The sequence below is a fragment of the Salmo trutta genome, chromosome 26 (assembly GCF_901001165.1).
Source record: "Salmo trutta chromosome 26, fSalTru1.1, whole genome shotgun sequence".
NCBI classification, from domain to species: Eukaryota; Metazoa; Chordata; class Actinopteri; order Salmoniformes; family Salmonidae; genus Salmo; species Salmo trutta.
The window spans coordinates 18,560,121-18,587,812 of NC_042982.1; the positions used below are offsets into that span (position 1 = coordinate 18,560,121).

General features: G+C 47.7%; 1 protein-coding gene across 1 annotated transcript in view; it reads right to left on the reverse strand.

Moving 5' to 3' along the window:
• Nucleotides 1–6,440: 6,440 nt before the first annotated feature.
• LOC115163320 (protocadherin-16) overlaps nucleotides 6,441–27,692 on the reverse strand; it is a 200,011-nt gene continuing 178,759 nt past the window's right edge. The window contains exons 14-28 of the mRNA XM_029715105.1: nucleotides 25,392–25,631; nucleotides 23,946–24,071; nucleotides 20,391–20,600; nucleotides 19,971–20,266; nucleotides 19,442–19,692; nucleotides 18,516–18,648; nucleotides 18,212–18,398; nucleotides 17,898–18,011; nucleotides 17,360–17,571; nucleotides 16,242–16,393; nucleotides 15,836–15,966; nucleotides 14,894–15,180; nucleotides 13,965–14,632; nucleotides 13,654–13,840; nucleotides 6,441–9,893 (exon numbers count right to left, since the gene is read on the reverse strand). Of these exons, the coding sequence (XP_029570965.1) occupies nucleotides 7,962–9,893; nucleotides 13,654–13,840; nucleotides 13,965–14,632; nucleotides 14,894–15,180; nucleotides 15,836–15,966; nucleotides 16,242–16,393; nucleotides 17,360–17,571; nucleotides 17,898–18,011; nucleotides 18,212–18,398; nucleotides 18,516–18,648; nucleotides 19,442–19,692; nucleotides 19,971–20,266; nucleotides 20,391–20,600; nucleotides 23,946–24,071; nucleotides 25,392–25,631 (5,126 nt within the window). The 3' untranslated portion in view covers nucleotides 6,441–7,961. The remainder of the gene's footprint in view (nucleotides 9,894–13,653; nucleotides 13,841–13,964; nucleotides 14,633–14,893; nucleotides 15,181–15,835; nucleotides 15,967–16,241; nucleotides 16,394–17,359; nucleotides 17,572–17,897; nucleotides 18,012–18,211; nucleotides 18,399–18,515; nucleotides 18,649–19,441; nucleotides 19,693–19,970; nucleotides 20,267–20,390; nucleotides 20,601–23,945; nucleotides 24,072–25,391; nucleotides 25,632–27,692) is intronic.

The following is a 27,692-nucleotide window of genomic DNA, read 5'->3' on the forward strand; positions in this document are numbered from 1 at the left end:
GGGGGTCTATGTTACAATCACAGCAGGTTGTGCTAGGCTCTCTGATGGTTACACTCCTGCCCAGTGTTTCATCACCCCTCCCTCTGTAACCCCCCTGTATGACAGTGCCCTGTGAGGACTATAAATTAACCTGTCTAACCGTGTGTGTTAATGTGTGCCTGTGTGCCTGTGTGCCTGTGTGCCTGTGTGTACGACATGCGTGCTTGCATATGTGTATGTATGTGTAATACAGTGCTGCAGGCCAAGGTTTGGGTTACATCTCCAGGAGTGTAGCAAAGCAGATCCCTGGAGTGCAGCCTAGCCCCAGTCCAGTTTCAGCCTTGTTTCATCAGCCTGAATAAGGGAGTGTTCGCCAGCCAGCACCTGGCTAGAGGAACGTTAGCCAGCACCAGGTCGTCTCGCAGAGTAAAGCATTGTGAACCCACAGCAGGTCAGGCATAGAAAATGAAGATCTCCTCAACAGTCCTTCCATTATCTTCATGAGTATGGTTGCATTCCAAATGGCACCCTATTCCCTATTTAGTGCACTGCTTTTGACCAGCAACGGGTATAGGGTGCCATTTGGGACACAGCTATGATCTAATAACATACACTATATACACGAAGGTATGTAAACACCCCTTCAAATTAGTGTATTCAGCTATTTCAGCCATAAACCTTTTCTGACAAGTGTATAAAATCGAGCATACAGCCACGCAATCTCCATAGACAAACATTGGCAGTAGAATGGCCTTACTGAAGAGCTCAGTGACACCTTCATAGGATGCCACCTTTCCAACAAGTCAGTTTGCCAAATTTCTGCCCTGCTAGAGCTGCCCCAGTCAATTGTAAGTGCTGTTATTGTGAAGTGGAAACGTCTAGAAGCAAAAACGGCTCAAGCATAAAGTGACAGGCCACACAAGCTCATAGAATGGGACTGTCACGTAGCACATAAAAATCGTCTGTCCTCGGTTGCAACACTCACTAGAGATCCAAACTGCCTCTGGAAGCAACGTCAGCACAAGAACTGTTCATTGGTAGCTTCATGAAATAGGTTTCCATGGCCGAGCAGCCGCACACAAGCCTAAGATCACCATGCGCAATGCCAAGCGTCGGCTGGAGTTGTGTAAAGCTCGCCGCCATTGGACTCTGGAGCAGTGGAAACGTGTCTCTGAAGTGATGAATCACACTTCACCATCTGGCAGTCCGACGGACGGATCTGGGTTTGGCAGATGCCAGGAGAACGTTACATGCCCCAATGCATAGTGCCAGCTGTAAAGTTTGGTGGAGGAGGAATAATGGTCTGGGGTTGTTTTTCATGGATTGGTTAGGCCCCTTAGTTCTAGTGAAGGGAAATCTTAACGCCACAGCATACAATTACATTCTAGACAATTCTGTGCTTCCAACTTTGTGGCAACAGTTTGGGGAAGGCCAAACAATGACAATGCCCCCGTGCAAAAAGCGAGGTCCATACAGAATGATTTGTCAAGATCGGTGTGGAAGAACTTGAGTGGCTTGCACAGAACCCTGACCTCAACCCCATCGGAGACCTTCGGGATGAACTGGAACTCTGATTGCGAGCCAGGCCTAATCACCCAACATCAGTGCCGACCTCACTAACGCTCTTGTGGCTGAATGGAAGCAAGTCCCCGCAGCAATGTTCCAATATCTAGTGGAAAGCCTTCCCAGAAGAGTGGAGGCTGTTACAGCAGCAAAGGGGGATCCAACTCCATATTAATGCTTATGATTTTGGAATGAGATTTTTGACGAGCAGGTGTCCACATACTTTTGGTCATGTAGTGTAGAAGAAATATTAGAGAATGGGGGATGTGTGTAAGCTACTGATCTGTAAATAGATTAGAAAACTAAGTCAAGTGGAGAACATTGGCAAAATGGTCATATTGATATTGGTTACTCCGTTTTCTCCCCAATTTCGTGGTATCCAAATGGTAGTTACAGTCTTGTCTCATCGCTGCAACTCCCGTACAGACTCGGGGGAGGCGAAGGTCGAGAGCCGTGCGTCCTCCGAAACACGACCCAACCAAGCAGCACTGCTTCCTGACACAATGCCCACTTAACCCGGAAGCCAGCCGCACCAAGGTGTCAGAAGAAACACCGTACACCTGGCGACCGTGTCAGCGTGCACTGCGCCCGGCCCGCCACAGGAGTCGCTAGTGCGCGATGGGACAAGGACATCCCTGCCGGCCAAACCCCCCCCCCTAACCCGAACGACACTGGGCCAATTGTGTGCCACCCCATGTCTCTCCCGGTCGCGGCCGACAGCGTATATATATGGTTTTGATGGGTTGGAGAGAGAGGGGACTGTTGTTGGAGACTACTGTACTTGACTTTATATGGTGACTTTAAACTCTTAGCCAGGGCTGTTTCCCAAAAACACAGATTATAACCTAGTTCTGGACTAAGAATCACTTTCAATGGAGAATCGTTATTGAACAAGATTTTTAGTCCAGGACTAGGCTTAATACTGTATCTGTCCGGGAAACCGGCCCTCAATGTTTTTCAATAGCATAATGCACAAAGTGAAAAGCATCCTATATTTTATTGGCCTCTAACACATCAGATATTGAAACCACCCTTATGCTTCAATCAGGCTCACTCATGGAACCCCCTAGCTGGGTAGTTATATACCTACCAGGAGCACAAACCCTCTAACAAAGCAGGAACAGGTAGCTAGCAGTCTGAATGGAGTTTGGAGGAGAACCCTGCCACTTAATTTCCATGACTGGCTGCCCCTAAGAACGAGGTTAGTGTGTAACTAGACCAGAAAAAGATGGCCCCTATGGGCCCTGGTCAAAAGTAGTGCACTATATAAGGGATAGGGTGCCATTTGGGAAACACATTTACATTCAGCCCTGGTCATAAACAATACATTAAAGACTATGTCAATCCCATCTGGTCTTCATTCACTAGAGCTCTCAGTGATCCCCATTCTCATCTAGTAATGTAGTTGATCCTCATATTTAACAACCCCTCTTTGCTAATTAGAACAAGAGAGATAGAGACAGTACATTGTATTGTGTTCACATAAGTACTTTAATCAGGCACTTTGACAAGAAGAACAAACACCTAGCACATCAGGGAAGATATATGATATGTGGGGAACAGGTATATTATGGGCTACGTGCGGGAAGAAAGAGGATGTACAATTTTATAAATAAACTGATGAATGAACAAAGTAAGAGATCAAAACAACATGATATCCAAGCTTCTTAATTTTAAACATACAGTTGAAGTCGGAAGTTTACATACACCTTAGCCAAATACATTTAAACTCAGTTTTTCACAATTCCTGACATTTAATCCTAGTAAAAATTCCCTGTTTTAGGTCAGTTAGGATCACCACTTTATTTTAAGAATGTGAAATGTCAGAATAATAGTAAAGAGAATGATTTATTTCTTTCATCACATTTCCAGTGGGTCAGAAGTTTACATACACTCAATTAGTATTTGGTAGATTGCCTTTAAATTGTTTAACTTGGGTCAAACGTTTTGGGTAGCCTTCCACAAGCTTCCCACAACAAATTGGGTGAATTTTGGCCCATTCCTACAGACAGAGCTGGTGTAACTGAGTCAGGTTTGTAGGCCTCCTTGCTCGCACACGCTTTTCAGTTCTGCTGACAGATTTTCTATAGGATTGAGGTCAGGGACTTGTGATGGCCACTCCAATACCTTGACTTTGTTGTCCTTAAGCCATTTTGCCACAACTTTGGAAGTATGCTTGGGGTCATTGTCCATTTGGATGACCCATTTGCGACCAAGCTTTAACTTCCTGACTGATGTCGTGAGATGTTGCTTCAATAAATCCACATAATTTTCCATCCTCATGATGCCATCTATTTTGTGAAGTCCACCAGTCCCTCCTGCAGCAAAGCACCCCCACAACATGATGCTGCCACCCCTGTGCATGGTGTTCTTCGGCTTGGAAGCCTCCCCCTTTCTCCTCCAAACATAACGATGGTCATTATGACCAAACAGTTCTATTTTGTTTCATCAGACCAGAGGACATTTCTCCAAAAAAGTACTTTGTCCCCATGTGCAGTTGCAAACTGTAGTCTGGCTTTTTTATGGCAGTTTTGGAGCAGTGGCTTCTTCCTTGCTGAGCAGCCTTTCAGATTATGTCGATATAGGACTCGTTTAACTGTGGATATAGATACTTTTGTACCCGTTTCCTCCAGCATCTTCACAAGGTCCTTTGCTGTTGTTCTGGGATTGATTTGCACTTTTCACACCAAAGAACGTTCATCTCTAGGAGACAGAACGCGTCTCCTTCCTGAGTGGTATGACGGCTGAGTGGTCCCATGGTGTTTATACTTGCGTACTATTGTTTGTACAGATGAACATGGTACCTTCAGGCATTTGGAAATGGCTCCCAAGGATGAACCAGACTTGTGGAGGTCTACAATATTTCTTCTGAGATCTTGGCTGATTTCTTTTGATTTTCCCATGATGTCAAGCAAAGAGGCACTGAGTTTGAAGGTAGGCCTTGAAATACATCCACAGGTACACCTCCAATTGACTCAAATGATGTCAATTAGCCTAATAGAAGCTTCTAAAGCCATGACATCATTTTCTGGAATTTTCCAAGCTGTTTAAAGGCACAGTCAACTTAGTGTATGTACACTTCTGACCCACTGGAATTGTGATACAGTGAATTATAAGTGAAATTATCTATCTGTAAACAATTGTTGGAAAAATTACTTGTGCCATGCACAAAGTAGATGTCCTAACCGACTTGCCAAAACTATAGTTTGTTAACAAGAAATTTGTGGAGTGGTTGAAAAAACGGATTTTAATGACTCCAACCTAAGTGTATGTAAACTTCAGACTTCAACTGTAAATAGCCTTGTGTTTTAAGGGCAGTTTAACATGACTTAACAAACACTTTAAGGTTTCTAAGTTGGAGTGGAGCTGAGTACTAATTAGCTTCCATCACTGTGTGTGTTCCAAATGGCACCCTATTCCCTACATGGAGCACTACTTTTGTTGCACACTATGGGGAATAAGGTGCCATTTGGAACATAGCCTCTGTGTCTCAAGGATGTACTGTAGTTTCTCAGAGCCAATAAAGGTAACATTTCTTCAACTAACATGTTAACAATTAAAAACGGTACGAAGACTCCAAAACTGTCAGCCTGGAAGAAGCTCCACCGTGACGAATGAAGGAAAATGGAGTCTCCCAATTTAGTCCATGGCAGAAGGCTAGCTAACCATAAATACAACCTTACACAGAGGTATTTAGTGCAGGCTGCCAAAACCACTTAAATTGAACTTGTTTTTCTATCAGACAACAGACAGTAAGCTACGAGCTAAAGGTCATGCAGGTCTACATGGGGTGCATCCCAAATGACACCCTATTCCCTATTTAGTGAACTACTGTATAGGGAAGTGCACTCTTTTTGGGGAGGAAAATACCCCCATAGGGTCCTGGTCAAAAGTACTATATAGGGAATAGGGTGCCATTTGGGACTCAGTTTGGTGTTACATTCTGGTACCAAGAAGTGGTATCTCAACAGACACGAGTTAGTACTAGTTACACCTAACTCCAGGCGTAGTGAAAACTAACAATACTGCAAACTAACAGTATTAATAACTTACATTACTGTAGCTCAGAGATGGAACTAAGAGAGAACAGATGAGCAATCTCAACAACACCGTTTTTATTAGTGTTCTTTCTAGTTTCAGTCCTGCATGTGATTTGAAAAGCAGTATTTCAGAGATTCATCTGGCTTTGTGGAACATCCCCTGCAAAGAAATTAAGAAAATATCTGTTGCTACAAGCTTCTCCTGGTCCAGGATGCTGGAGAGAATCCCATCGATACTGAGATGAGCTTAGTGAGCTACAGTCTGTCAGAGGTACACACACAACCCTTATTCAGTCTGTCAGAGGTACACACACAACCCTTATTCAGTCTGTCAGAGGTACACACACAACCCTTATTCAGTCTGTCAGAGGTACACACACAACCCTTATTCAGTCTGTCAGAGGTACACACACACAACCCTTATTCAGTCTGTCAGAGGTACACACACACAACCCTTATTCAGTCTGTCAGAGGTACACACACACAACCCTTATTCAGTCTGTCAGAGGTACACACACAACCCTTATTCAGTCTGTCAGAGGTACACACACAACCCTTATTCAGTCTGTCAGCGGTACACACACAACCCTTATTCAGTCTGTCAGAGGTACACACACAACCCTTATTCAGTCTGTCAGAGGTACACCAAAAACCCCTACTCAACCTCAGGGTTTTCCACAAAGAATGTATGAGGGGTGCTGCGCCAATTAAAAAATCCTGGGGAGGACCCTGCTACTCACAGATCACACACAACCTCTACTCAAACCTCATGTCAGCTGTTTTGTCGCCTGTCTGTCTGGATGGTTCTACTGCCTCTAGAATAACAACTAGACCGGTCTGCTGAATTACATGACATTGTTTTTTTTCTTTGTTCTATTGCTGACAACTTTGTAGTTATATTGCAGCTGGTCTCTATAATCTTTCTGACCTCCCCTGTCTGTCTGTGTCTGAGTGGTTCTGCCCTTGTCTGTGTCTACTGTGCCACTAGAATACCAAGTAGACCTGTAAGGCTCATCGTGATTAAGGGATTAAGGACACCTGAAAGGAAGGACATGATTAATGGATGTCAAGTTCACCTAAACTAGACTGGAGGGAAGAAACAAAGGAACGTGTATAGGACATGAGAACATGGGTGACTGATCCTTTCAAACAAGACTCAAAAGACTATGGTGCATCCCAAATGGTACCCTATTCCCTTTATAGTGCACTACTTTTGACCAGGTAGGGCATTATATAGGGAATAGGTGCCATTTGGGACACACATATGGCACACTGAATTAGTATGAGAGGGATCCAACACGCTACCAGATTATTTTTGAAAGCTTCTTGACCAAACACCTTATTGATACTGGTATCATGTTCTTCCAGCAAGGCAAGCTCCTTTTTCACTCCTCTGTAATAAATATTTACAAGAAATGACAGCATATCCCCCCAATCAATCACACTAATAGAAATAAAGAGCTTTGTTTCATTCCAAAAGCACATTAATGGTTAAGTACATGAGATAGAACCAACATACAGTTCAAACATACTGTTACATAGCTACAAATATACACATATGGAAATATATTCTGAGGCTATAACAGCCCTCTGGCACAGAATTAGTGCCATTTCTAGTCAGAAACCAAAGTCAGTATAAAAATATAGACAAAAAAAGGTATCTTCTACAAAATATTGACATCATGGCTCCCCGTTAGAATGTGCAAATCCTGGGTAGTTTAGTTCTCTTGATACTGATTGGATCAAGGGAAGAGGAAGTCTTCAGGAACAGGCAACATCCATTTTGGTCTCAGTTTTGATTCTAGTCCAGTTTGAGAGTCCCATTAGTTTATGATGCATCTACCACCTTTGGTGGTTTGAGAGTTACTTCATTATTTAACTACAGTGCTAACCCCACTCTGTGTTCTGGACAGAATGGAAGGTACACTGTACGATCCAGTCTATTGACACCAGATACTGTGACCATTACACAATAGGAGGGGTACCACCCTGCAACCTAAATAGTGTCAATTGAGACAACACTTTTGTTTTCTGAGGAACAATAACTCAGTATCAGTCTTCCAATCTCCAGTACCTCAGAGTCTATAGAGTCTATATCCTCATCTCATTCTACAGAGTCTATACCCTCACCTGGGAGTCGATAGAGTCTATATCCTCACCTGGGAGTCGATAGAGTCTATATCCTCACCTGTGAGTCGATAGAGTCTATACCCTCACCTGGGAGTCGATAGAGTCTATACCCTCACCTGGGAGTCGATAAAGTCTATACACTCACCTGTGAGTCGATAGAGTCTATACCCTCACCTGTGAGTCGATAGAGTCTATATCCTCACCTGTGAGTCGATAGAGTCTATATCCTCACCTGTGAGTCGATAGAGTCTATATCCTCATCTCGGCCTCTTCACTGTGCTCCATGCTGTGTTCAGTGGTGCTGATCATGGAGGCTGAGGGGCCCTGGGTGACCCCGAAGGGTATGATGGCCGGGGAGCGGGCGGCCAGGGGGGACAGGGAGGGGGAGAAGCTGGGGGACATGGCTACTGAGGAGGGGGAGCCCTCGTGACTGATGGGGGACCTCCGTAGAGAGGCCAGGTGGGGGAAGGAGGACCTCCCCACAGAGGGCTTGACAGGAGCAGGCTTGACCGGGACTGTCTTCGCCCCAGGGTGGGCTATGGAGGTGATTAGCGGCGGGGGGTCAATGCGAGGGGGTTTGGGGTCCATCTTGGCTTTGTGCTGGAGAGGTCTGCGAGGGTTAGGAGTGGCCGTCTCATCCTTTAACCTCGCTATCTCCGTGAAGACGCTTGCTAGTGGCTGGAACTGTGGGCACCAGTTCAGCAGGTAGTCCCAGTTATAACTGCCCCTCAGCTCCTCGTCACTGGCCACTATGGCTGTGAGGGAGCCATCCACAGCGGGTTTACCATCCACTGGGAAGGCATAGTCTTTAGGGTGGGAGATGTTCAGCCCCCTCCCTACCCCCAGATAACCTCCTCCATCCTCCCTGTAGACAGGCACCTGGCCAGCCAGAAGAGTCCCACTGAGACTGGCCAGCTTCTTGGCCTTGAACCACTGGTTGGCGTCAATGTTGGGCTCACACGAGACGTCAGACAGCTGGTCAGCGTCCTGCTGGATACCAGAGTCTGGCCCGCGGGCTGAGATGTGTTCCTGCATGGACGAAGAGATGGAGGAGACACGGGGGTACTCGTTGATCATCCGGATCTCATCGTCCTCCGCCGCCTCCGCTGAGCCACGCCCGCTGGAGTGGGATGGGTCCAGGGAGCCCCCGCGGGGGTATGGCCCTCCCCCACCACTCCCTGTTTGGTCGGAAACGTACCCTGGTAAGGCCTGATGGTAGATGCGGTCGCTCCGGTCAGTGCCGGTGACTTTAGTCTCCTCTAGTTTGTGTAGCATGGTGCCGTGGCCGGGAGAGGCTGGAGGTCTGCAGCGACTCTGCTGCTCCTTCCTCTGACGTCTCAGTCTCACACAGAACAGAGCCATGGCGATGAAGATGAGGATGAGGATGGCTCCCAGGGACACAGCGATCACACTGACCAGCAGCAGGTTCATGTCTGACACTAGGCCGAAGGATGTGTTAGTCACGTCAACGGTGAGACGGGCGGTGGCCACGCGGGACGTCTCCAGAGGGCTGTGGGCCGTCAGGTCAAGAGTCATCACACGGACCTCCCTCTTGGCCCTACTCAGGTGTCGGACGTGGCTGTCCATCTTCAGGGAAACCACACCCGTCGATGCATTGACCTGGAAGTAGGGCGAGGGGTCAGCTAGGGAGTACAGAACAATCCCGTCCACTCCCTCGTCCTCGTCTCTGGCTGTCACCTGACCGATGCTCTGGCCCTTCTTCGCCCCCTCAGGAACCAGGAAGGAGAACTCTAAGTCGGAGAACACAGGGTCGTACTCATCCTCCCCTATCACGTACACCTGGATGGTCACCGTGGCAGAGTAGTTCCCTGCATCCATGGCCAGAGCTACAAATTTGAACAAGTTGACCTTCTCAAAGTCAAAGGTGGAGCGAGTCCGGACCTCGCCTGACGTCTGGTTGACCAGGAAGGCGTCTTTCCCCTCTCCAGTCTTGTCCAACATGTAGTACCTCAGCTGTCCGAAGACTCCCGTGTCCTGGTCGATGGCGTGCAGCATGGTGACAAGGGTGTTGTGAGGCTGGTTCTCTCTGACGCTGGCGGTGAGGATGGGCAGAGGGAAGTAAGGTCTGTTGTCATTAATGTCCTTCACCTCCACAGTGACTGGAGCCAGCGCATAGTGACCCTGTCCATCTGACGCCTGCACAATGATCACATGGGATGCCTAGTAGGAGGGTGAGATGGAGAGGGGGAGAGAGAGAGAGGGAAAGAGGGTGACAGAGAGAGATAGATGGTGAGATGGAGAGAGAGATTAATACTTTCTTTATCGCTGAAGGGAAATGAATTGTCAGCAGCAGAATATACAAACAGTCTATGTTACGATGACGCCGAAGTGGATGGCTGATGTTTTACATGCCCGTAACCAATTGTGCTATTTTGTTCATTATTTTTGTGTTGTTTGTAACTTATTTTTTAAACTTATTTTGTACATAATGTTGCTGCTACCATCTCTTATGACCAAAAATAACTTCTTGACATCAGAACTGGGATTATCATGGACTGGAAGAAGCTTTTTCCTTTAATGGGTCCAACAAGAAAGACTGCTCTCCCGGGAACAGGCCCGGAGCCCTGTCATTTGCATGAAGAAAAGGCGGAGGAAAAGAGGACGCAGATCGGGCTGCCTTTTGAGAATCCGTAGGCGAGCGAGTAAACTCCCACTGCCATCAATTCTACTTGCTAACATGCAATCAATGGAAAATAAAATGTATGACCTACAATTACAATTATCCTACCAATGGGACATTAAGAACTGTAATATCTTATGTTTCACCAAGTCGTGGCTGAACGAAGACATGGATAATATAGAGCTGGAGGGATTTTCAATGCTCCGGCAGCACAGAGAAGCTACGTCTGGTAAGATGAGGGGTGGGGGTGTGTGTCTTTTTGTCAGTAATAGCTGGTGTGCGATGTCCAATATTAAAGAAGTCTCGAGGTATTGCTCGCCTGAGGTAGAGTACCTTATCATAAGCTGTAGCCCACACTATCCACCATCTATATTATTCGTAGCCGTCTATCTACTACTACAGACCGATGCTGGCATTAAGACCGCACTCAGCCAACTCTATAAGGCCATAAGTAAACAAGATAATGCTCACCCAGAAGCTGTGCTCCTAGTGGTCTAGACCACCTTAACTTTAATGCAGGCAAACTTAAATCAGTTTTACCACATTTTTACCAGCATGTCACATGTGCTACCAGGGGGGGAAAAAAACTCTAGACCACCTTAACTCCACACACAGAGATGCATATAAAGATCTCCCCCGCCCCCCATTTGGTAAATCTGACCATAATTCTATCCTTCTGATTCCTGCTTACAAGCAAAAACTAAAGCAGGAAGTACCAGTGACTCACTCAATACGGAAGTGGTCAAATGACGCAGATGATACGCTACAGGACTGTTTTGCTAGCACAGACTGGAATATGTTCTGGGATTCATCCAATGGCATTGAGAAGTATACCACCTCAGTCATCGGCTTCATCAATAAGTGCAAAGTGCATCGACAACGTCATCCCCACCGTGACCATACGTACATACCCTAACCAGAAGCCATGGATTACAGGCAACATCCGCATCGAGCTAAAGGCTAGAGCTGCAGCTTTCAAGGAGCGGGACACTAATCCGGATGCCTACAAGAAATCCCGCTATGCCCTCAGATGAACCATCAAACAAGTAAAGAGTCAATACAGGATTAAGACTGAATCCTACTACACCGGATGTGGCAGGGCTTGAAAACTATTATGGACTACAAAGGGAAACCCAGACCCAGCCTACCAGACAAGCTAAATGCCTTTTATGCTCACTTCGAGGCAAGCAACACTGAAGCATGCACGAGAGCACCAGCTGTTCTGGATGACTGTGTGATAAAGCTCTCGGGAGCCGATGTGAGCAAGACCTTTAAACAGGTCAACATTCACAAAGCCACGGGGCCAGATGGATTACCAGGATGTGTACTCAAAGAATGTGTGGACCAACTGGCAAGTGTCTGTAATACCGACATGTTTCAAGCAGACCAACATAGTCCCTGTGCACAAGGATGCAAAGGTAACCTGCCTTAACGATTACCGCCCTGTAGCACTCACGTCGGTAGACATGAAATGCTTTGAAAAGCTGGTCATGGCTCACATTAAAAGCATCCTCCTGGACACCCTAGACCCACTCCAATTTGCATACCGTACCAACAGATCCACAGATGACGCAATCTCAATCGCACTCCACACTGCCCTTTCCCACCTGGACAAAAGGAACACCTATGTGAGAATGCTGTTCATTGACTACAGCTCAGTATTCAACACCATAGTGCCCACAAAGCTCATCACTAAGCTAAGAACCCTGAGACTAAACACCTCCCTCTGCAACTGGATCCTGGACTTCCTGACGGACCGCCCCCAGGTGGTAAGGGTAGGCAACAACACTTCTGCCACGCTGATCCTCAACACTGGGGCCCCCCAGGGGTCTGTACTTAGTCCCCTCCTGTACTCCCTGTTCACTCACGACTGCGTGGCCAAACATGACTCCAACACCATCATGAAGTTTGCTGATGACAGTGGTAGGCCTGATCACCGACAACGATGAGACAGCTTATAGGGAGGAGGTCAGAGACCTGGCAGTGTGGTGCCAGGACAACAACCTCTCCCTCAATGTGAGCAAGACAAAGGAGCTGATCGTGGACTACAGGAAAAGGTGGGCCAAACAGGCCCCCATTAACATCAACGAGGCTGTAGTGGAGCGGGTCGAGAGTTTCAAGATCCTTGGTGTCCACATCACCAACAATCTATCAGGGTCCAAACACACCAAGGCAGTCGTGAAGAGGACACAACAAAATATTTTCCCCCTCAGGAAACTGAAAAGATTTGGCATGGGTCCCCAGATCCTCAAAAATTATACAGCTGCACCAGCGAGAGCATCCTGACCGGTTGCATCACCGCCTGGCATGGCAACTGCTCGGCATGTGAACGTAAGGCGCTACAGAGGGTAGTGCGTACGACCCAGTACATCACTGGGGCCAAGCTTCCTGCAAACAAGGACCTATATACTAGGCAATGTTAGAGGAAAGCCCATAAAATTGTCAGAGACTCCAGTCACCCAAGTCACAGACTGTTTTCTCTGCTACAGCACTGCAAGCAGTACCGGAGAGCCAACTGTAGGACCAAAAGGCTCCTTAACAGCTTCTAACCCCTAGCCATAAGACTGCTGAACTATTAATCAAATGGCCACCAAACTATTAGATTGAACCCTCCCCCCCTCCATTTGTTTTGTACACTGCTACTACTCACTGTTTATTATCTCTGCATAGTCACTTCACCCCTACCTACATTTGGGCGGCAGGTAGCCTAGTGGTTCGAGTGTTGGGCCAGTAACCAAAAGGTTGCTAGATCGAATCCCCGAGCTGACAAGGTAAAAATCTGTCGTTCTGTCCCTGAACAAGGCAGTTAACCCACTGTTCCTAGGCTGTCATTGTAAATAAGAATTTGTTCTTAACTGACTTGCCTAGTTAAATAAAGGTAAAATAAAAAAATACATGTACAAATTGCCTTTAACCTGTAACCCCACACACTGACTCGGTACTGGTACCTGCTGTATATAGCCTCGTTATTGTTATGTTATTGTGTTACTTTTTATTATTTTTTACTTTAGTTAATTTGGTAAATATTTTCTTAACTCTTCTTGAACTGCACTGTTGGTTAAGGGCTTGTAAGTAAGCATTTCACGGTAAGGTCTACACTTGTTGTATTCGGCGCATGTGACAAATAAAGTTTGATTTGATAACCAATGACCAAGTCTTTGTCTATTTCTGTATCAAACTATTTCCTATGTAGTACACTTCTTTTGACCAGGGCCCATAGGGCTCTTTAAAAGGTTGTGCTCTATATAGGAAATAGGGTGCCATTTGGGGCACATAACAAGCCAGGAAGTGCCTTGGTACCTGTCTCTCGCTGTCCAGTGGTCTCTGCAGCCTCAGGGCTCCAGTCCAGCGGTCTACCTGGAACATACCCGTCTCATCCCCAGAGCTGATCAGGTACTGCACCTTCCCTACGGCCAGGGAGTCTGGGTCTGTTGCAGACAGGCTGAGGACCTCAGTCCCTGTGGCTGCTCCTTCACTCAGCACCACACTGCAGGGTTCAAGGTATTTTTATTAGTCACTTTTACAAAAAAACATGACATTTAGTTTCCCAGTGCAAACACATGTAATAGAGTAATTAAGGACATTTAACAAACAACAAAGTACCAAATTACCTGTACTCTGCCCTGCTGAACGCCGGAGGGTTGTCGTTAGTGTCCGTCACACTGATCAGCGCAGAGACAGCCGAGCTCCTCTGGGGCACGCCGCGGTCTGACACGACCACGGTCAGGTTGTAACTGGACACCGCCTCAAAGTCCAGCCCCTCACCGGTCAATACCAGGCTGCCTACTGTCTGGAAGCCCCGTCCTTCCAAGAAGCGTACGCTGCTCTCGATCTGGAAGGCATTGCCTGCGTTTCCGCTGGCTATAGTGAAGTCGAAGCCGCAGTTGTCGCGTGATGCGTCGCCGTCAGCCGCCTCCAGGGTCAGGATGGTGGCGCCCGGAAGGCCGTCCTCCGACACCGTGGCTCTGTACTCTGATTGGTGGAAGACGGGCGCGTTGTCGTTGACGTCAGTCACCTGGACCTGTACAGTAGCAGTGGAGGAGAGGGCTGGTGTTCCCATGTCTCTGGACTCTATTACCACCAGGATAGAAGGGTTCTCAGAGTCAAACTCTGCCTGCTGGGTGATGAACAGGGTACCATTGCTGGGGTCGATGTAGAAGATGTCCCGGGTTGATGACCTCACTCTGTACGTGACGCGGCCGTTCTCTCCAGAGTCTCGGTCCGTGGCTGTCACAGTGACAACTGCACTGCCAGCTGGGGAGTGCTCTGCCAGAATCACCTGGGAAACACATCAGGGACATATTCAGAATAGTTGAGGCATGTTGGACAGGCAAGTTAATGGTTAATGGTACCAGGAATCTGGGTTAGTAAACTAAATGAGGAAAATAGATACATACACACACAGCATCATTATTGATCTGTATGTACATAGAACAATCCAGATAAATAGTTCTCATCGTCTCTTATGGCATCCTTGCATCCTGCCAACACAAACACAGATTTTCCAAGGCTAGTGGAGGCCGGTTAGAGGATAGACTACCTGGTAAAGATCATGTGTGAAAGTAGGAGCGTTATCATTCACATCCTCCACCAGTATGGTGAGGTTAGCTTCAGTCTGGTGTTTGGAGTCAGTTGCCCTGACAGTCAGCGTGTACCAGGTCCTCTCCTCGTAGTCCAGAGGGGCGGTCAGAGACACCCCGCCCCCGTAGCGATGGATCCCAAACACGCCCTGGGAGGACGGGTCCAGGTGGAGGGTGTAGGACAGGGTTGGGCCTGAGTCAACGTCGTTTCCAGTCACCTGGGTTATTACCGAGCCAATCAGAGTGTCTGGAGGGAGAGGAGAGGGAGAGAGAAGGGGGGGATAGTACAGGGGGATAGAGAGTGAGAGTGGGAGAGAGAGAGAGAACAGGGTTTGGGAGATTGTTATATGGGAACAACACTATAGCCATAGAAGCAGCTCCCAGCACATAACATATCCTTTTACATCATGTTGCTTTTAGGAATATATTGCACACTGCTGATTTCTTTTTTTTCTGAATTGGATATTTTATACAGGAAACTGTAGACGTCATATGTACAACAGGATATGAACAGAGGGGAACTTGGCTGCAGAACAACTCATAAAAGGGTCAGTTTTATCACTGAGAGCTGCTGAGTGCTGCCAGAGAGAGGAGTGAGGATCAGTGATAAGATCAGTGGACTAAAGGTTCACTGTTAAATTGACTGCGTCTCAAATGTCTTAGACACTTGATACATATACCCCCTGGTAGAGGACTACATAGTGAATAGGATGTCAGTTAAACACACTTGGGTTCAAATACCATCTCAAACCATTCAAATACTTTGTGTTTGCTTTAGCCTGCCTGATGTACCAGTTGGGTGAGGTTTGCACTTTTGTGAAGCCGAGCTAAAGTATTTAAAATGAATGAAAATAATATTTGAACCCGGGTCTGCAGTTGAGACCCGCGGATCATTGACTTACTCTCTGGCACTCTGATCTCGCGCGGCAAGGGGATTGTAGGACTATTGTCATTGAGGTCCACGATTATCACCGTGAGGGTCGCCGAGCCGGCCAATCGTGGTGTGCCGCGGTCCGTTGCCGTAACAACCAGCCTGGTGCCATGGAAATGAAAAAAGAAACTGTCAGTTGGGGGTTGGTTCTTATCTTTTGTTTCAGGTTTCAGAACCTTTCATCTCCTGCTGTCTTACATCAGAACCTGTTGTAGCCCAGAGCATGACAGATATTTAGTTTCCAATACAAAGAGAAAGAGAGTATAGGAACAGAGAGAGTAATTATAGACTGAAAACAAAGGTTAGCCCGCTTAGGGAAACCACATGGCAGGCAGATTGTGAACAAACACACACTCTCACAAGGCCCTGCCCCTCACTTGGTTTGTGTCCAGATCTCTCGGTCCATGATAGCGGCGGTGGTGATGCTTCCGGTCAGCGGGTCAATCTTGAACAGGCCGCTGAGAGACGACGACCTCAGGCTGTAGGTCACCTGACCATTCTGGCCCTGGTCCAGGTCATCAGCCACCACCTGCATGGGACAGACAGGAAGTCACATGACCGAGGTCAGAGGTCAGAAAGAAAATCTAAACCAAAAAAAGCATTGTCTTCTGATATCACTGGTTTTCTTTATTCTTAAAAGCAAAGTGTACTTGTGTTTATGGTTAGCCATTCACAATCTGTTTTATTGTGTAGGAAACTGATTTTGCTGTCATTGGCTGTTGTTCACCCTTCCCCTGCTGTTCATTGTTTTGAATGTTGTTTTGTTTTGTTTTTGAAAGCAATAGAAAAAATATCAAAAACAATAATAATCTGCCAACACCTGGGGACAGACAGGAAGTCACATGACCAGAGGTCAAAGGTTAGAGAGGAAATAAATCAAAACAAAGAACAGATTTACAACAGCTGTGGAAGAGTAACAGGACCTGGTGATGAATATTAGACTTGGAACAGTGGAAGGAGAGTCTATAAGAAGGTTCTAAATGGCCGTGGTTTCGTACAGCATACAGTTGAGTCTACAGTGGTTAGAGTGTTGGGCCAGTAACCGAAAGGTTGCTGGATCGAATCCCTGAGCTGACAAGGTAAAAATCTGTTGTTCTGCCCCTGAGAAAGGCAGTTAACCCACTGTTCCCCGGGCACCAAAGACGTGGATGAAGGCAGCGCTCCGCACCTCTCTGATTCAGAGGGGTTGGATTAAATGTGGAAGACACATTTCAGTTGAATGCATTCAGTTGTACAACTGACTTGGTATCCCCCCTTTCCCTTTCCCTTTATATACTCAACAGGGACGTTGGAAACACACTGCAGTATAGGCATAGGAACAGACAGTCACCTCTCAGAACTACTGAAACTATCCAGATCTCTACCGTCTGAATGTAGAGCGTTTTCTAGCCCACAATCTCACACCACCTATAGCCAAGCATAATACAGGTAGGTGTGTTTGTGTGTGTCTGCGTGCAGCGTGCACCAGTGTGTGCACGCTCATTAGTGTACCTACCTGTATGATAGGGAAATTATATCCCTGTGCCTCTCGTATGTAGGCTACATAGTTCTGCAGCTGGAAGCGTGGCAGGTTGTCATTGACGTCCTGAAGGATCAGGTTGACCGCCATGAAGGAACTGGAGGATGCAGTTTCAGCCTTCACCACTAGGCGGAGTCTAGGGGTCTCCTCATAGTCCAGCCCCATGGAGCTCTGTACCCAGATCTCACCTGGTTAGAACAATAACAAGGACAGATCTCACCTGGTTAGAACAATAACAAGGACAGATCTCACCTGGTTAGAACAATAACAAGGACAGATCTCACCTGGTTAGAACAATAACAAGGACAGATCTCACCTGGTTAGAACAATAACAAAGGGGCTGAGAACCAATTGTGCAATGGATATTCATGATATGCATCAGGGATGTAGAGTGTAAACACACGTAAAGAGTTTTTTTACACACCTTTTTCATACAGTGAATCAACAAAAAAAGTGTTTTACGCACTTTTTGTCAACATGGGTTTTTATATAATTCCCCACCCCAGTGGCTTACCAGTGGAGGAGCTGATTCCAAAGGAGTGTAGGGTGTTGCCGCTGAAGATGCTGTAACTGATGCCACTACGGGATCCATCAGGGTACTGGGCCTGAGTCTGCACCACGGCGGTACCTGGAGGACAACACACACCTCACTATCACACTGTGTTCTAAACACATACCACGGCTAAGGGCTGAATCCAGGCACTCAGCATTGTGTCGTCCCTAAGAACAGCCATTAGCTGTGGTATATTGGTCATATACCACACCCCCTCGGGACTTATTGCTTAAATATCACACTCTTTGAATCAAAGAAAAATCCCCTGTTCCTACCTTTGGCGGCGTTCTCCTGCAGGCTGACGTCTCTAGCGTGGCGTGAGAAGCGGATCCCCCTGTAGGTCTGTTCTCTGATGTAGATGACCACCACCCCTAGAGAGGACTGGGCTGGGCTGCCCTGGTCCATAGCCTCTACGATCAGAGTCCTCTGGCCCTGGGTCAGTGTCTGCAGCTTCTCTGTAGCCTGGGATGAATTAATTCATCAATTAATGAAAATTATTTTTATCTTAAGGCTCCCTAAGCAAGCCATCCCTTAAGTGGGTATTTGACACAAATACCCTGATGAATAATGTAACAACACCTGGATGTCCCCGGTCAGAGAGTTGATGGTGAAGCCTCGGACAGGGCTGGCGAAGCGGTAGAACAGTGAGCCGTTGGCCCCAAAATCACGGTCCTCTGCCCGCATTGTGGCCAGGACGCGATGGGAGGAGACACTGGAGAAGAAGAAGAACATGGATGTCCAACTAAAATGTGTCTTCTGCTTTTATTCAAACCCCTCCGAAAGACACATACAGAGGGAGGTTGGAGCACAGGGCAGCCATACTACGATGCCCGTTGAGCAGTTTAGGGGTGGCATGATGGCATCTAAGACACACAACTCAGGTGATGGCATCTAAGACACACAACAGCAGGTGATGGCTTCTAAGACACACAACAGCAGGTGATGGCATCTAAGACACACAACAGTAGGTGATGGCATCTAAGACACACAACAGCAGGTGATGGCATCTAAGACACACAACAGCAGGTGATGGCATCTAAGACACACAACAGCAGGTGATGGCATCTAAGACACACAACAGTGTGCATCTAGACACACAACAGTAGGTGATGGCATCTAAGACACAACAGTAGGTGATGGCATCTAAGACACACAACAGTAGGTGATGGCATCTAAGACACACAACAGTAGGTGATGGCATCTAAGACACACAACAGTAGGTGATGGCATCTAAGACACACAACAGTAGGTGATGGCATCTAAGACACACAACAGTAGGTGATGGCATCTAAGACACACAACAGTAGGTGATGGCATGCCAAAAACCCTTTTAATAAATGTTTTATTTAAATTGTAACAAAGAAGACATGTGAAAGACAAAACTGTACAGATAAACCTTCCAGATGCCAGCCCAGTCCAACCCAGATTCTTCCCTGTCGGACATGGGATTTGAATCAGCAAACTTCCTGCCATTGTCCTGCATCGCTAACCTCTAGGCTACCTACCTGGTGGCTGAGATGTTGAGGACCAGGGGGTCCTGGATGAAGAATGGAGCGTTGTCATTCACGTCCTGTACATACACGGTGACCGTGGCGGTGGAGTTGCGAGGACTGGCGTGGGACGAGTCTATGGCGCAGACATCGAAAGTGTACGACGTGGTTCGTTCCCGGTCGAGCGGAGCAGCGGTGATGACCTGCCCCGTGTGCTGGTCAATGATGAACATGCCCTGGGAGCCGCGCGACAGGAAGTACAGCACCTGGGATTAGAACAGATTATAGTAGATTAGATTACAAAAAGTAAAATAACTTTTATGGCTTAATGAAAGTTAAGCCATAAACTTTATTAACCCTTTGAAGGTCTAGATAGATGGCTTCCATTTGTTAGCAAAATGTCATAAGGGGTGGCAAAAGTGTTATGCTACATTTGGCAAACGTTCAGGGGGCTCAGGAGGCATAGGTCTCTAGTCAAAAGTGGTACACTATGTAGGGACTAGGGTGTAATTTGGGACGCAACCTATGACTTCAGTCTGTGTACCTGGCTGTTAGACCCTTGGTCCAGGTCAGTAGCAGAGACCTCCAGCACCAGGGAGCCAATAGAAACATCCTCAGGGAGGTCAGCGGTGTAGCTGGGGCTGGTGAACTGGGGGCTGTGGTCGTTGACGTCCAGGAGAGTGACCTCTACTGTGGCTGTGCTGCTCAGGGCTGGAGAGCCCCCGTCAAGGGCTGTCACTGTCAGACTGTACCTGGCCCTACGTTCCCTGTCCAGTGGTCTGAAGGTGGAGAGAACACCTGACTTCCTGTCCACATGGAAGTCACCTGAGGGGTCGCCCGCTAGAAGACAGAGGGAGAAACAGAGGGGGAAAGAGGAAGAGAGGAGGAGGGGCGAAAGGATCAATCAATCAGTCAATTATTAATTAAATTGAACTCCTGTGATCTACAAGTAGTTGGCTCTTACTTGTGATCTTGTAGGTCATCTCTCCGCTGTCCCCAGTGTCCAGGTCAATAGCTCTGAGGGTGAAAAGCTCAACAGGCTCCATGTTCTCAGGCACCTCCAGACTGTAGTACAGTCTACTGAACGCTGGGGCGTTGTCATTCTCATCCAACACCTGGATCTTCACTGACGCCCGGGCAAAGTTAGGAGGCACGCCACCGTCTCGGGCATACACTGGACAAAAGGGAAGATTAGGAATTAAACAAGGCTTCAGCAGTCTAAAAGAGTTTATGTTTTTATTAACTAAATCATATTGTGTTTCTCCAGAGAGAGCTGGAGAGAAAATAACACCAACATTACCATTGCATCACTCATGTATCCCATAAAAACAGAATTAGAAAAACATGGCCAGTTTGGAATGTTGGCTTGTTCATTTATCTCTATTGTAAAGCAGTGTGGCAGGGCTATCGTACCTCTATTGTAAAGCAGTGTGGCAGGGCTATCGTACCTCTATTGTAAAGCAGTGTGTCAGGGCTATCGTACCTCTATTGTAAAGCAGTGTCAGGGCTATCGTACCTCTATTGTAAAGCAGTGTGTCAGGGCTATCGTACCTCTATTGTAAAGCAATGTGGTAGGGCTATCGTACCTCTATTGTAAAGCAGTGTGGCAGGGCTATCGTACCTCTATTGTAAAGCAATGTGGTAGGGCTATCGTACCTCTATCGTAAAGCAGTGTGGTAGGGCTATCGTACCTCTATTGTAAAGCAGTGTGTCAGGGCTATCGTACCTCTATTGTAAAGCAGTGTCAGGGCTATCGTACCTCTATTGTAAAGCAGTGTCAGGGCTATCGTACCTCTATTGTAAAGCAGTGTGGCAGGGCTATCGTACCTCTATTGTAAAGCAATGTGGTAGGGCTATCGTACCTCTATCGTAAAGCAGTGTGTCAGGGCTATCGTACCTCTATTGTAAAGCAGTGTGGCAGGGCTATCGTACCTCTATTGTAAAGCAGTGTGGTAGGGCTATCGTACCTCTATTGTAAAGCAGTGTGGTAGGGCTATCGTACCTCTATTGTAAAGCAGTGTGGCAGGGCTACCGTACCTCTATTGTAAAGCAGTGTGTCAGGGCTACCGTACCTCTATTGTAAAGCAGTGTGGTATTTATGCTGCAGTAGTTTATGTGTTGGGGGGCTAGGGTCAGTCTGTTACATCTGGAGTATTTCTCTTGTCTTATCCGGTGTCCTGTGTGAATTTAAATATGCTCTCTCTAATTCTCTCTTTCTCTCTTTCTTTCTTTCTCTCGGAGGACCTGAGCCCTAGGACCATGCCTCAGGACTACTTGGCATGATGACTCCTTGCTGTCCCCAGTCCACCTGGCCATGCTGCTGCTCCAGTTTCAACTGTTCTGCCTGCGGCTACGGAACCCTGACCTGTTCACCGGACGTGCTTGTTGCACCCTCGACAACTACTATGATTATTATTATTTGACCATGCTGGTCATTTATGAACATTTTAACATCTTGACCATGTTCTGATATAATATCCACCCGGCACAGCCAGAAGAGGACTGGCCACCCCTCATAGCCTGGTTCCTCTCTAGGTTTCTTCCTAGGTTTTTGGCCTTTCTAGGGAGTTTTTCCTAGGGAGTTTTTCCTAGCCACCGTGCTTCTTTCACATGCATTGCTTGCTGTTTGGGGTTTTAGGTTGGGTTTCTGTACAGCACTTTGAGATTTCAGCTGATGTACGAAGGGCTATATAAATACATTAGATTTTTTGATTTGATTTGATTTGGTAGGGCTATCGTACCTCTATTGTAAAGCAGTGTGGCAGGGCTATCGTACCTCTATTGTAAAGCAGTGTGGCAGGGCTATCGTACCTCTGTTGTAAAGCAGTGTGTCAGGGCTATCGTACCTCTATTGTAAAGCTGTGTGTCAGGGCTATCGTACCTCTATTTTAAAGCAGTGTGGCAGGGCTATCGTACCTCTGTTGTAAAGCAGTGTGGCAGGGCTATCGTACCTCTGTTGTAAAGCAGTGTGGCAGGGCTATCGTACCTCTATTGTAAAGCAGTGTGTCAGGGCTATCGTACCTCTGTTGTAAAGCAGTGTGTCAGGGCTATCGTACCTCTATTGTAAAGCAGTGTGGCAGGGCTATCGTACCTCTATTGTAAAGCAGTGTGTCAGGGCTATCGTACCTCTATTGTAAAGCAGTGTGGCAGGGCTATCGTACCTCTATTGTAAAGCAGTGTGGCAGGGCTATCGTACCTCTATTGTAAAGCAGTGTGGCAGGGGTATCGTACCGCTATTGTAAAGCAGTGTGGCAGGGCTATCGTACCTCTATTGTAAAGCAGTGTGGTAGGGCTATCATACCTCTATTGTAAAGCAGTGTGGCAGGGCTATCGTACCTCTATTGTAAAGCAGTGTGGCAGGGCTATCGTACCTCTATTGTAAAGCAGTGTGTCAGGGCTATCGTACCTCTATTGTAAAGCAGTGTGGCAGGGCTATCGTACCTCTATTGTAAAGCAGTGTGTCAGGGCTATCGTACCTCTATTGTAAAGCAGTGTGTCAGGGCTATCGTACCTCTATTTTAAAGCAGTGTGGCAGGGCTATCGTACCTCTATTGTAAAGCAGTGTGGCAGGGCTATCGTACCTCTATTGTAAAGCAGTGTGGTAGGGCTATCGTACCTCTATCGTAAAGCAGTGTGGCAGGGCTATCGTACCTCTATTGTAAAGCAGTGTGGTAGGGCTATCATACCTCTATCGTAAAGCAGTGTGGCAGGGCTATCGTACCTCTGTTGTAAAGCAGTGTGGCAGGGCTATCGTACCTCTATTGTAAAGCAGTGTGGTAGGGCTATCGTACCTCTATTGTAAAGCAGTGTGTCATGGCTATCGTACCTCTATTGTAAAGCAGTGTGGTAGGGCTATCATACCTCTATTGTAAAGCAGTGTGGCAGGGCTTTGAATAACTATTTTTGGTTCCAGGAAGTACCCTTTTTGGTTCCATGTAGAACCCTTCTACAGAGGGTTCTACCTGGAACCAAAAAGGGTTCTGCCTGGAACCAAAAATGGTTCTCCTATGGGGACAGCCGAAGAACCCTTTTGGAACCCATTTTTCTAAGAGTGTGGGTTACTCATATAAAGGGACAGTTACCTGTCAGAGTGTACAGTTTTTAGACCTCTCTGTCCAGGCCTTTAATGGTTAGGATTAAGGATCAGGGTTAGGGTTAGGGCCAGGAGTTAGGCTGAGGGGTTACGGTTTAAGGATCAGGGTTAGATGTTATGGTCAGAGCCAGTTACCTGTCAGTGTGTATTGTTCCTGTGCCTCTCTGTCCAGGGCTTTCGTGGTTAGGATTAGGATTAAGGATCAGGGTTAGGGTTAGGGCCAGGAGTTAGGCTGAGGGGTTACAGGTTAAGGATCAGGGTTAGATGTTATGGTCAGAGCCAGTTACCTGTCAGTGTGTATTGTTCCTGTGCCTCTCTGTCCAGGGCTTTAGTGGTTAGGATTAAGGATCAGTGTTAGGGTTAGGGCCAGGAGTTAGGCTGAGGGGTTAAGGGTCAGGGTTAGATGTTATGGTCAGAGCCAGTTACCTGTCAGTGTGTATTGTTCCTGTGCCTCTCTGTCCAGGGCTTTAGTGGTGGTTACAACACCTGTAGCTGAGTGGATGCTAAAACCCTCGTCAGAGATGCCTCCATATGTCACCTGGCCGTTGGTACCTGGAGAGAGAGAGAGAGAGAAAAAGAGAGAGAAGGAGTATATGAAGTCTAACCCTAATACTATCTGTCAGCAGCCCACACCATCCCCTTGGCCCTTACCCTTCAATGTTCTGAAAATCTGAAGGGTCTGAATAGGTATTAACACCATAGTAGTGGTGGAGCTTCCATCTTACAGATACAGTTTGCAAACATCAAAGTGTTAGGGCCAAGGGGATGTGGTAGGGAGACGGATTGGAGCCGGCTGTGCAAGTCAAATGAACACTTTTCAGAGTCCTAATCCATTCAGTCATGTTATACTTTGAACCCTCTCTACCCAGGGCTCTGAAAACATTTGCAAATAAGTGTTTGCGAAAAAAACGAAACGTATTTTTCTCACCTAAAAGAGCAAACACAGCATCATTCCTGTTTTTATTTGTTTATAGTTGGTTTTGCTGTGTAAGCGGGTGGCTGGGCTGCACGGGGCGGGCGGAGGCTGGGAGATTGTGTGTGTGTGTGTTGTGTTGTGTTGTGTTGTGTGTGTGATAGCGTGCTAACAGAGAAAGACTCTGGCACCATCACCTTACCCCACTAATCACCCTGGAGAGAAACTTTATAATCCTTCTGGTTTATGTGCTCTTGACTAACTCCAGGGGAATGTGAACACGCATACACACACACACACACACACACACACACACACACACACACACACACACACGCATACACACACACACACACACACACACACGCATACACACACACACACACACACACACACACGCATACACACACACACACACACACACACACACACACACACACACACACACACACACGCATACACACACACACACACACACACACACACACACACGCATACACACACACACACACACACACACACACACACGCACACACACACGCATACACACACACACACACACACGCATACACACACACACACACACACACACACACACACAGACAGACACACACACTCACCGTCCCCCAACACGGTCTTCAATTAAAAGCAACTGTTACTGACGGTGCTGATGATGTAAACATTCGTTGAACGTTGAACACATGGAGGATCAACACTTAGAACAAGAGGCTCTGCTGGCTGACACTGAGTTCTATTTTTTTAAAGAAACAGTACAGCAAATATGTAGAAGAACTGCGTGTCATCATGTGTACTTTGTATATTACTATGTCATAAAGAAAGCCACCGTAACATATTGTATATGATGAAGGTAATGCAGTCATGTGCTTGTCAGTGCTGTATACTATGTATGTAACGACAGGATCTCCTGTGTTAGCCCACTGAGCTCAAGCCACTCTCACCTTGGTCCATGTCGGAGGCCGACACCACCAGAACAGTGGTTCCTGCAGGCTGGTTCTCTGTAATCTGGGCTTGGTACTGGTTCTCCTGGAACCAGGGCACCTGGTCGTTCACATCGATGACCTGGACAGACAGCAGCTGGCTGGATGAGAGCGCTGGTACCCCGTGGTCCTGGGCTACAATGGTCAGGTTCAACAGGACCTGCTCCTCCCGGTCAATGGGCTTCAGGATAGAGAGGGAACCTGGAGGAGAGGAGAGGGGTTAGAGGGAGCCTGGGGGTGGAGGAGGGAGGAGAGGGGTTAGAGAGGGAATGGTGAGGAGGAGGGAGGAGAGGGGTTAGAGAGGGAATGGTGAGGAGGAGGGAGGAGAGGGGTTAGAGAGGGAATGGTGAGGAGGAGAGGAGAGGGGTTAGAGAGGGAACCTGGAGGAGAGGAGAGGGGCTAGAGAGGGAATGGTGAGGAGGAGAGGAGTGGGGTTAGAGAGGGAGCCTGGGGTGGAGGAGAGGGGTTAGAGAGGGAATGGTGAGGAGGAGGGAGGAGAGGGGTTAGAGAGGGAATGGTGAGGAGGAGGGAGGAGAGGGGTTAGAGAGGGAACCTGGAGGAGAGGAGAGGGGCTAGAGAGGGAACCTGGGGTGGAGGAGAGGAGTGGGGTTAGAGAGGGAGCCTGGGGTGGAGGAGAGGGGTTAGAGAGGGAATGGTGAGGAGGAGGGAGGAGAGGGGTTAGAGAGGGAATGGGGAGGAGGAGAGGAGTGGGGTTAGAGAGGGAGCCTGGGGTGGAGGAGAGGGGTTAGAGAGGGAATGGTGAGGAGGAGAGGAGAGGGGTTAGAGAGGGAACCTGGGGTGGAGGAGAGGAGTTAGAGAGGTAGCCTGGGGTGGGGGAGAGTCGAGGGGTTAGAGAGGGAGCCTGGGGTGGAGGAGAGGAGTGGGGTTAGAGAGGGAGCCTGGGGTGGGGGAGAGTCGAGGGGTTAGAGAGGGAGCCTGGGGTGGAGGAGAGGAGTGGGGTTAGAGAGGGAGCCTGGGGTGGAGGAGAGGAGTTAGAGAGGGAGCCTGGGGTGGAGGAGAGGGGTTAGAGAGGGAGCCTGGGGGTGGAGGAGAGGGGTTAGAGAGGGAGCCTGGGGTGGAGGAGAGGGGTTAGAGAGGGAGCTTGGGGTGGAGGAGAGGGGTTAGAGAGGGAGCCTGGGGTGGAGGAGAGGGGTTAGAGAGGGAGCTTGGGGTGGAGGAGAGGAGATGATACAGATTCCAGGATGAAGAGAGAGCCTAGGGAGTGGAGAGGGCCTTATAGGCCCTGGTCAAAAGTAGTGAACTTAGCTGGGATACAAGGTGCTATTTGGGACACATTTTCAGCCAGTCCCTCTCCCTACCTAGTGTGCAGTCACACCCTTTAAAAGGTCCCCATGCTCTCTGTCCAGCACAACTCTGCTAGCTTCAACTTCTACTGCTAGCTTCACTTCTCTGCTAGCTTCAACATTTACTGCTAGCTTCAACACTCCGCTAGCTTCAACTTTCACTGCGAGCTTAAAATTTCACTGCCAGCTTCACAACTCCGCTAGCTTCAGCTTTCACAGCTAGCTTCACTTCTCTGCTAGCTTCATCTTTCATCAGTCATTCCTCCCTCCCCGTCGGAGGCCAAGCGTTGCTCCTTGCCAAGAGCTTTACTTACTTACACACACCCACCCACCCTGTCCACCCAGTCCACCCAGTCCACCCTGTCATATGTGTGTGTGTGGATCTATTCCCATGAAAGCCTAGGCAGAAACAAAACACCAACAAAAAAATCTACCTCAGACTGCTGGGAACCATTAAAGGAGCGATTACAACTGCATGTGTGTGTGACTCAGTCCCTCTTTTGAGACTTTGATAACACCTACACGCACACACTATTTGCTGTTTGGTCTTCTGGGCTTTCCTGTGGTGTGTGAGACACGTTGACCCCGGCTCCACTCCTCGCCCACCAATCAGGAACCAAGGAACCCCATGGTCGGCCAAGGGGATAAAAACAGGAAGCTGTCAAGATCTATCAGGTGTGTCACAGAGAGAGGGCGGCCATCTTAATATGGTTTCAGTATATATGTGTGTGTGTGTGTGTATATATATATATGTGTCTATATATGTGTGTGTGTGTGTGTGTGCGTGCGTGCAGATATGCGTGTGTGTGTGGTGCCCATCTTGAACTGGATCCAGCTATGCAGGTAGTTAGCTAACTCTCTCTCCTCTGCTCTCATCCTTCTAGACCTATCTGCTGCCTTTGATACTGTGAACCATCAGATCCTCCTCTCCACCCTCTCCGAGTTGGGCATCTCCGGC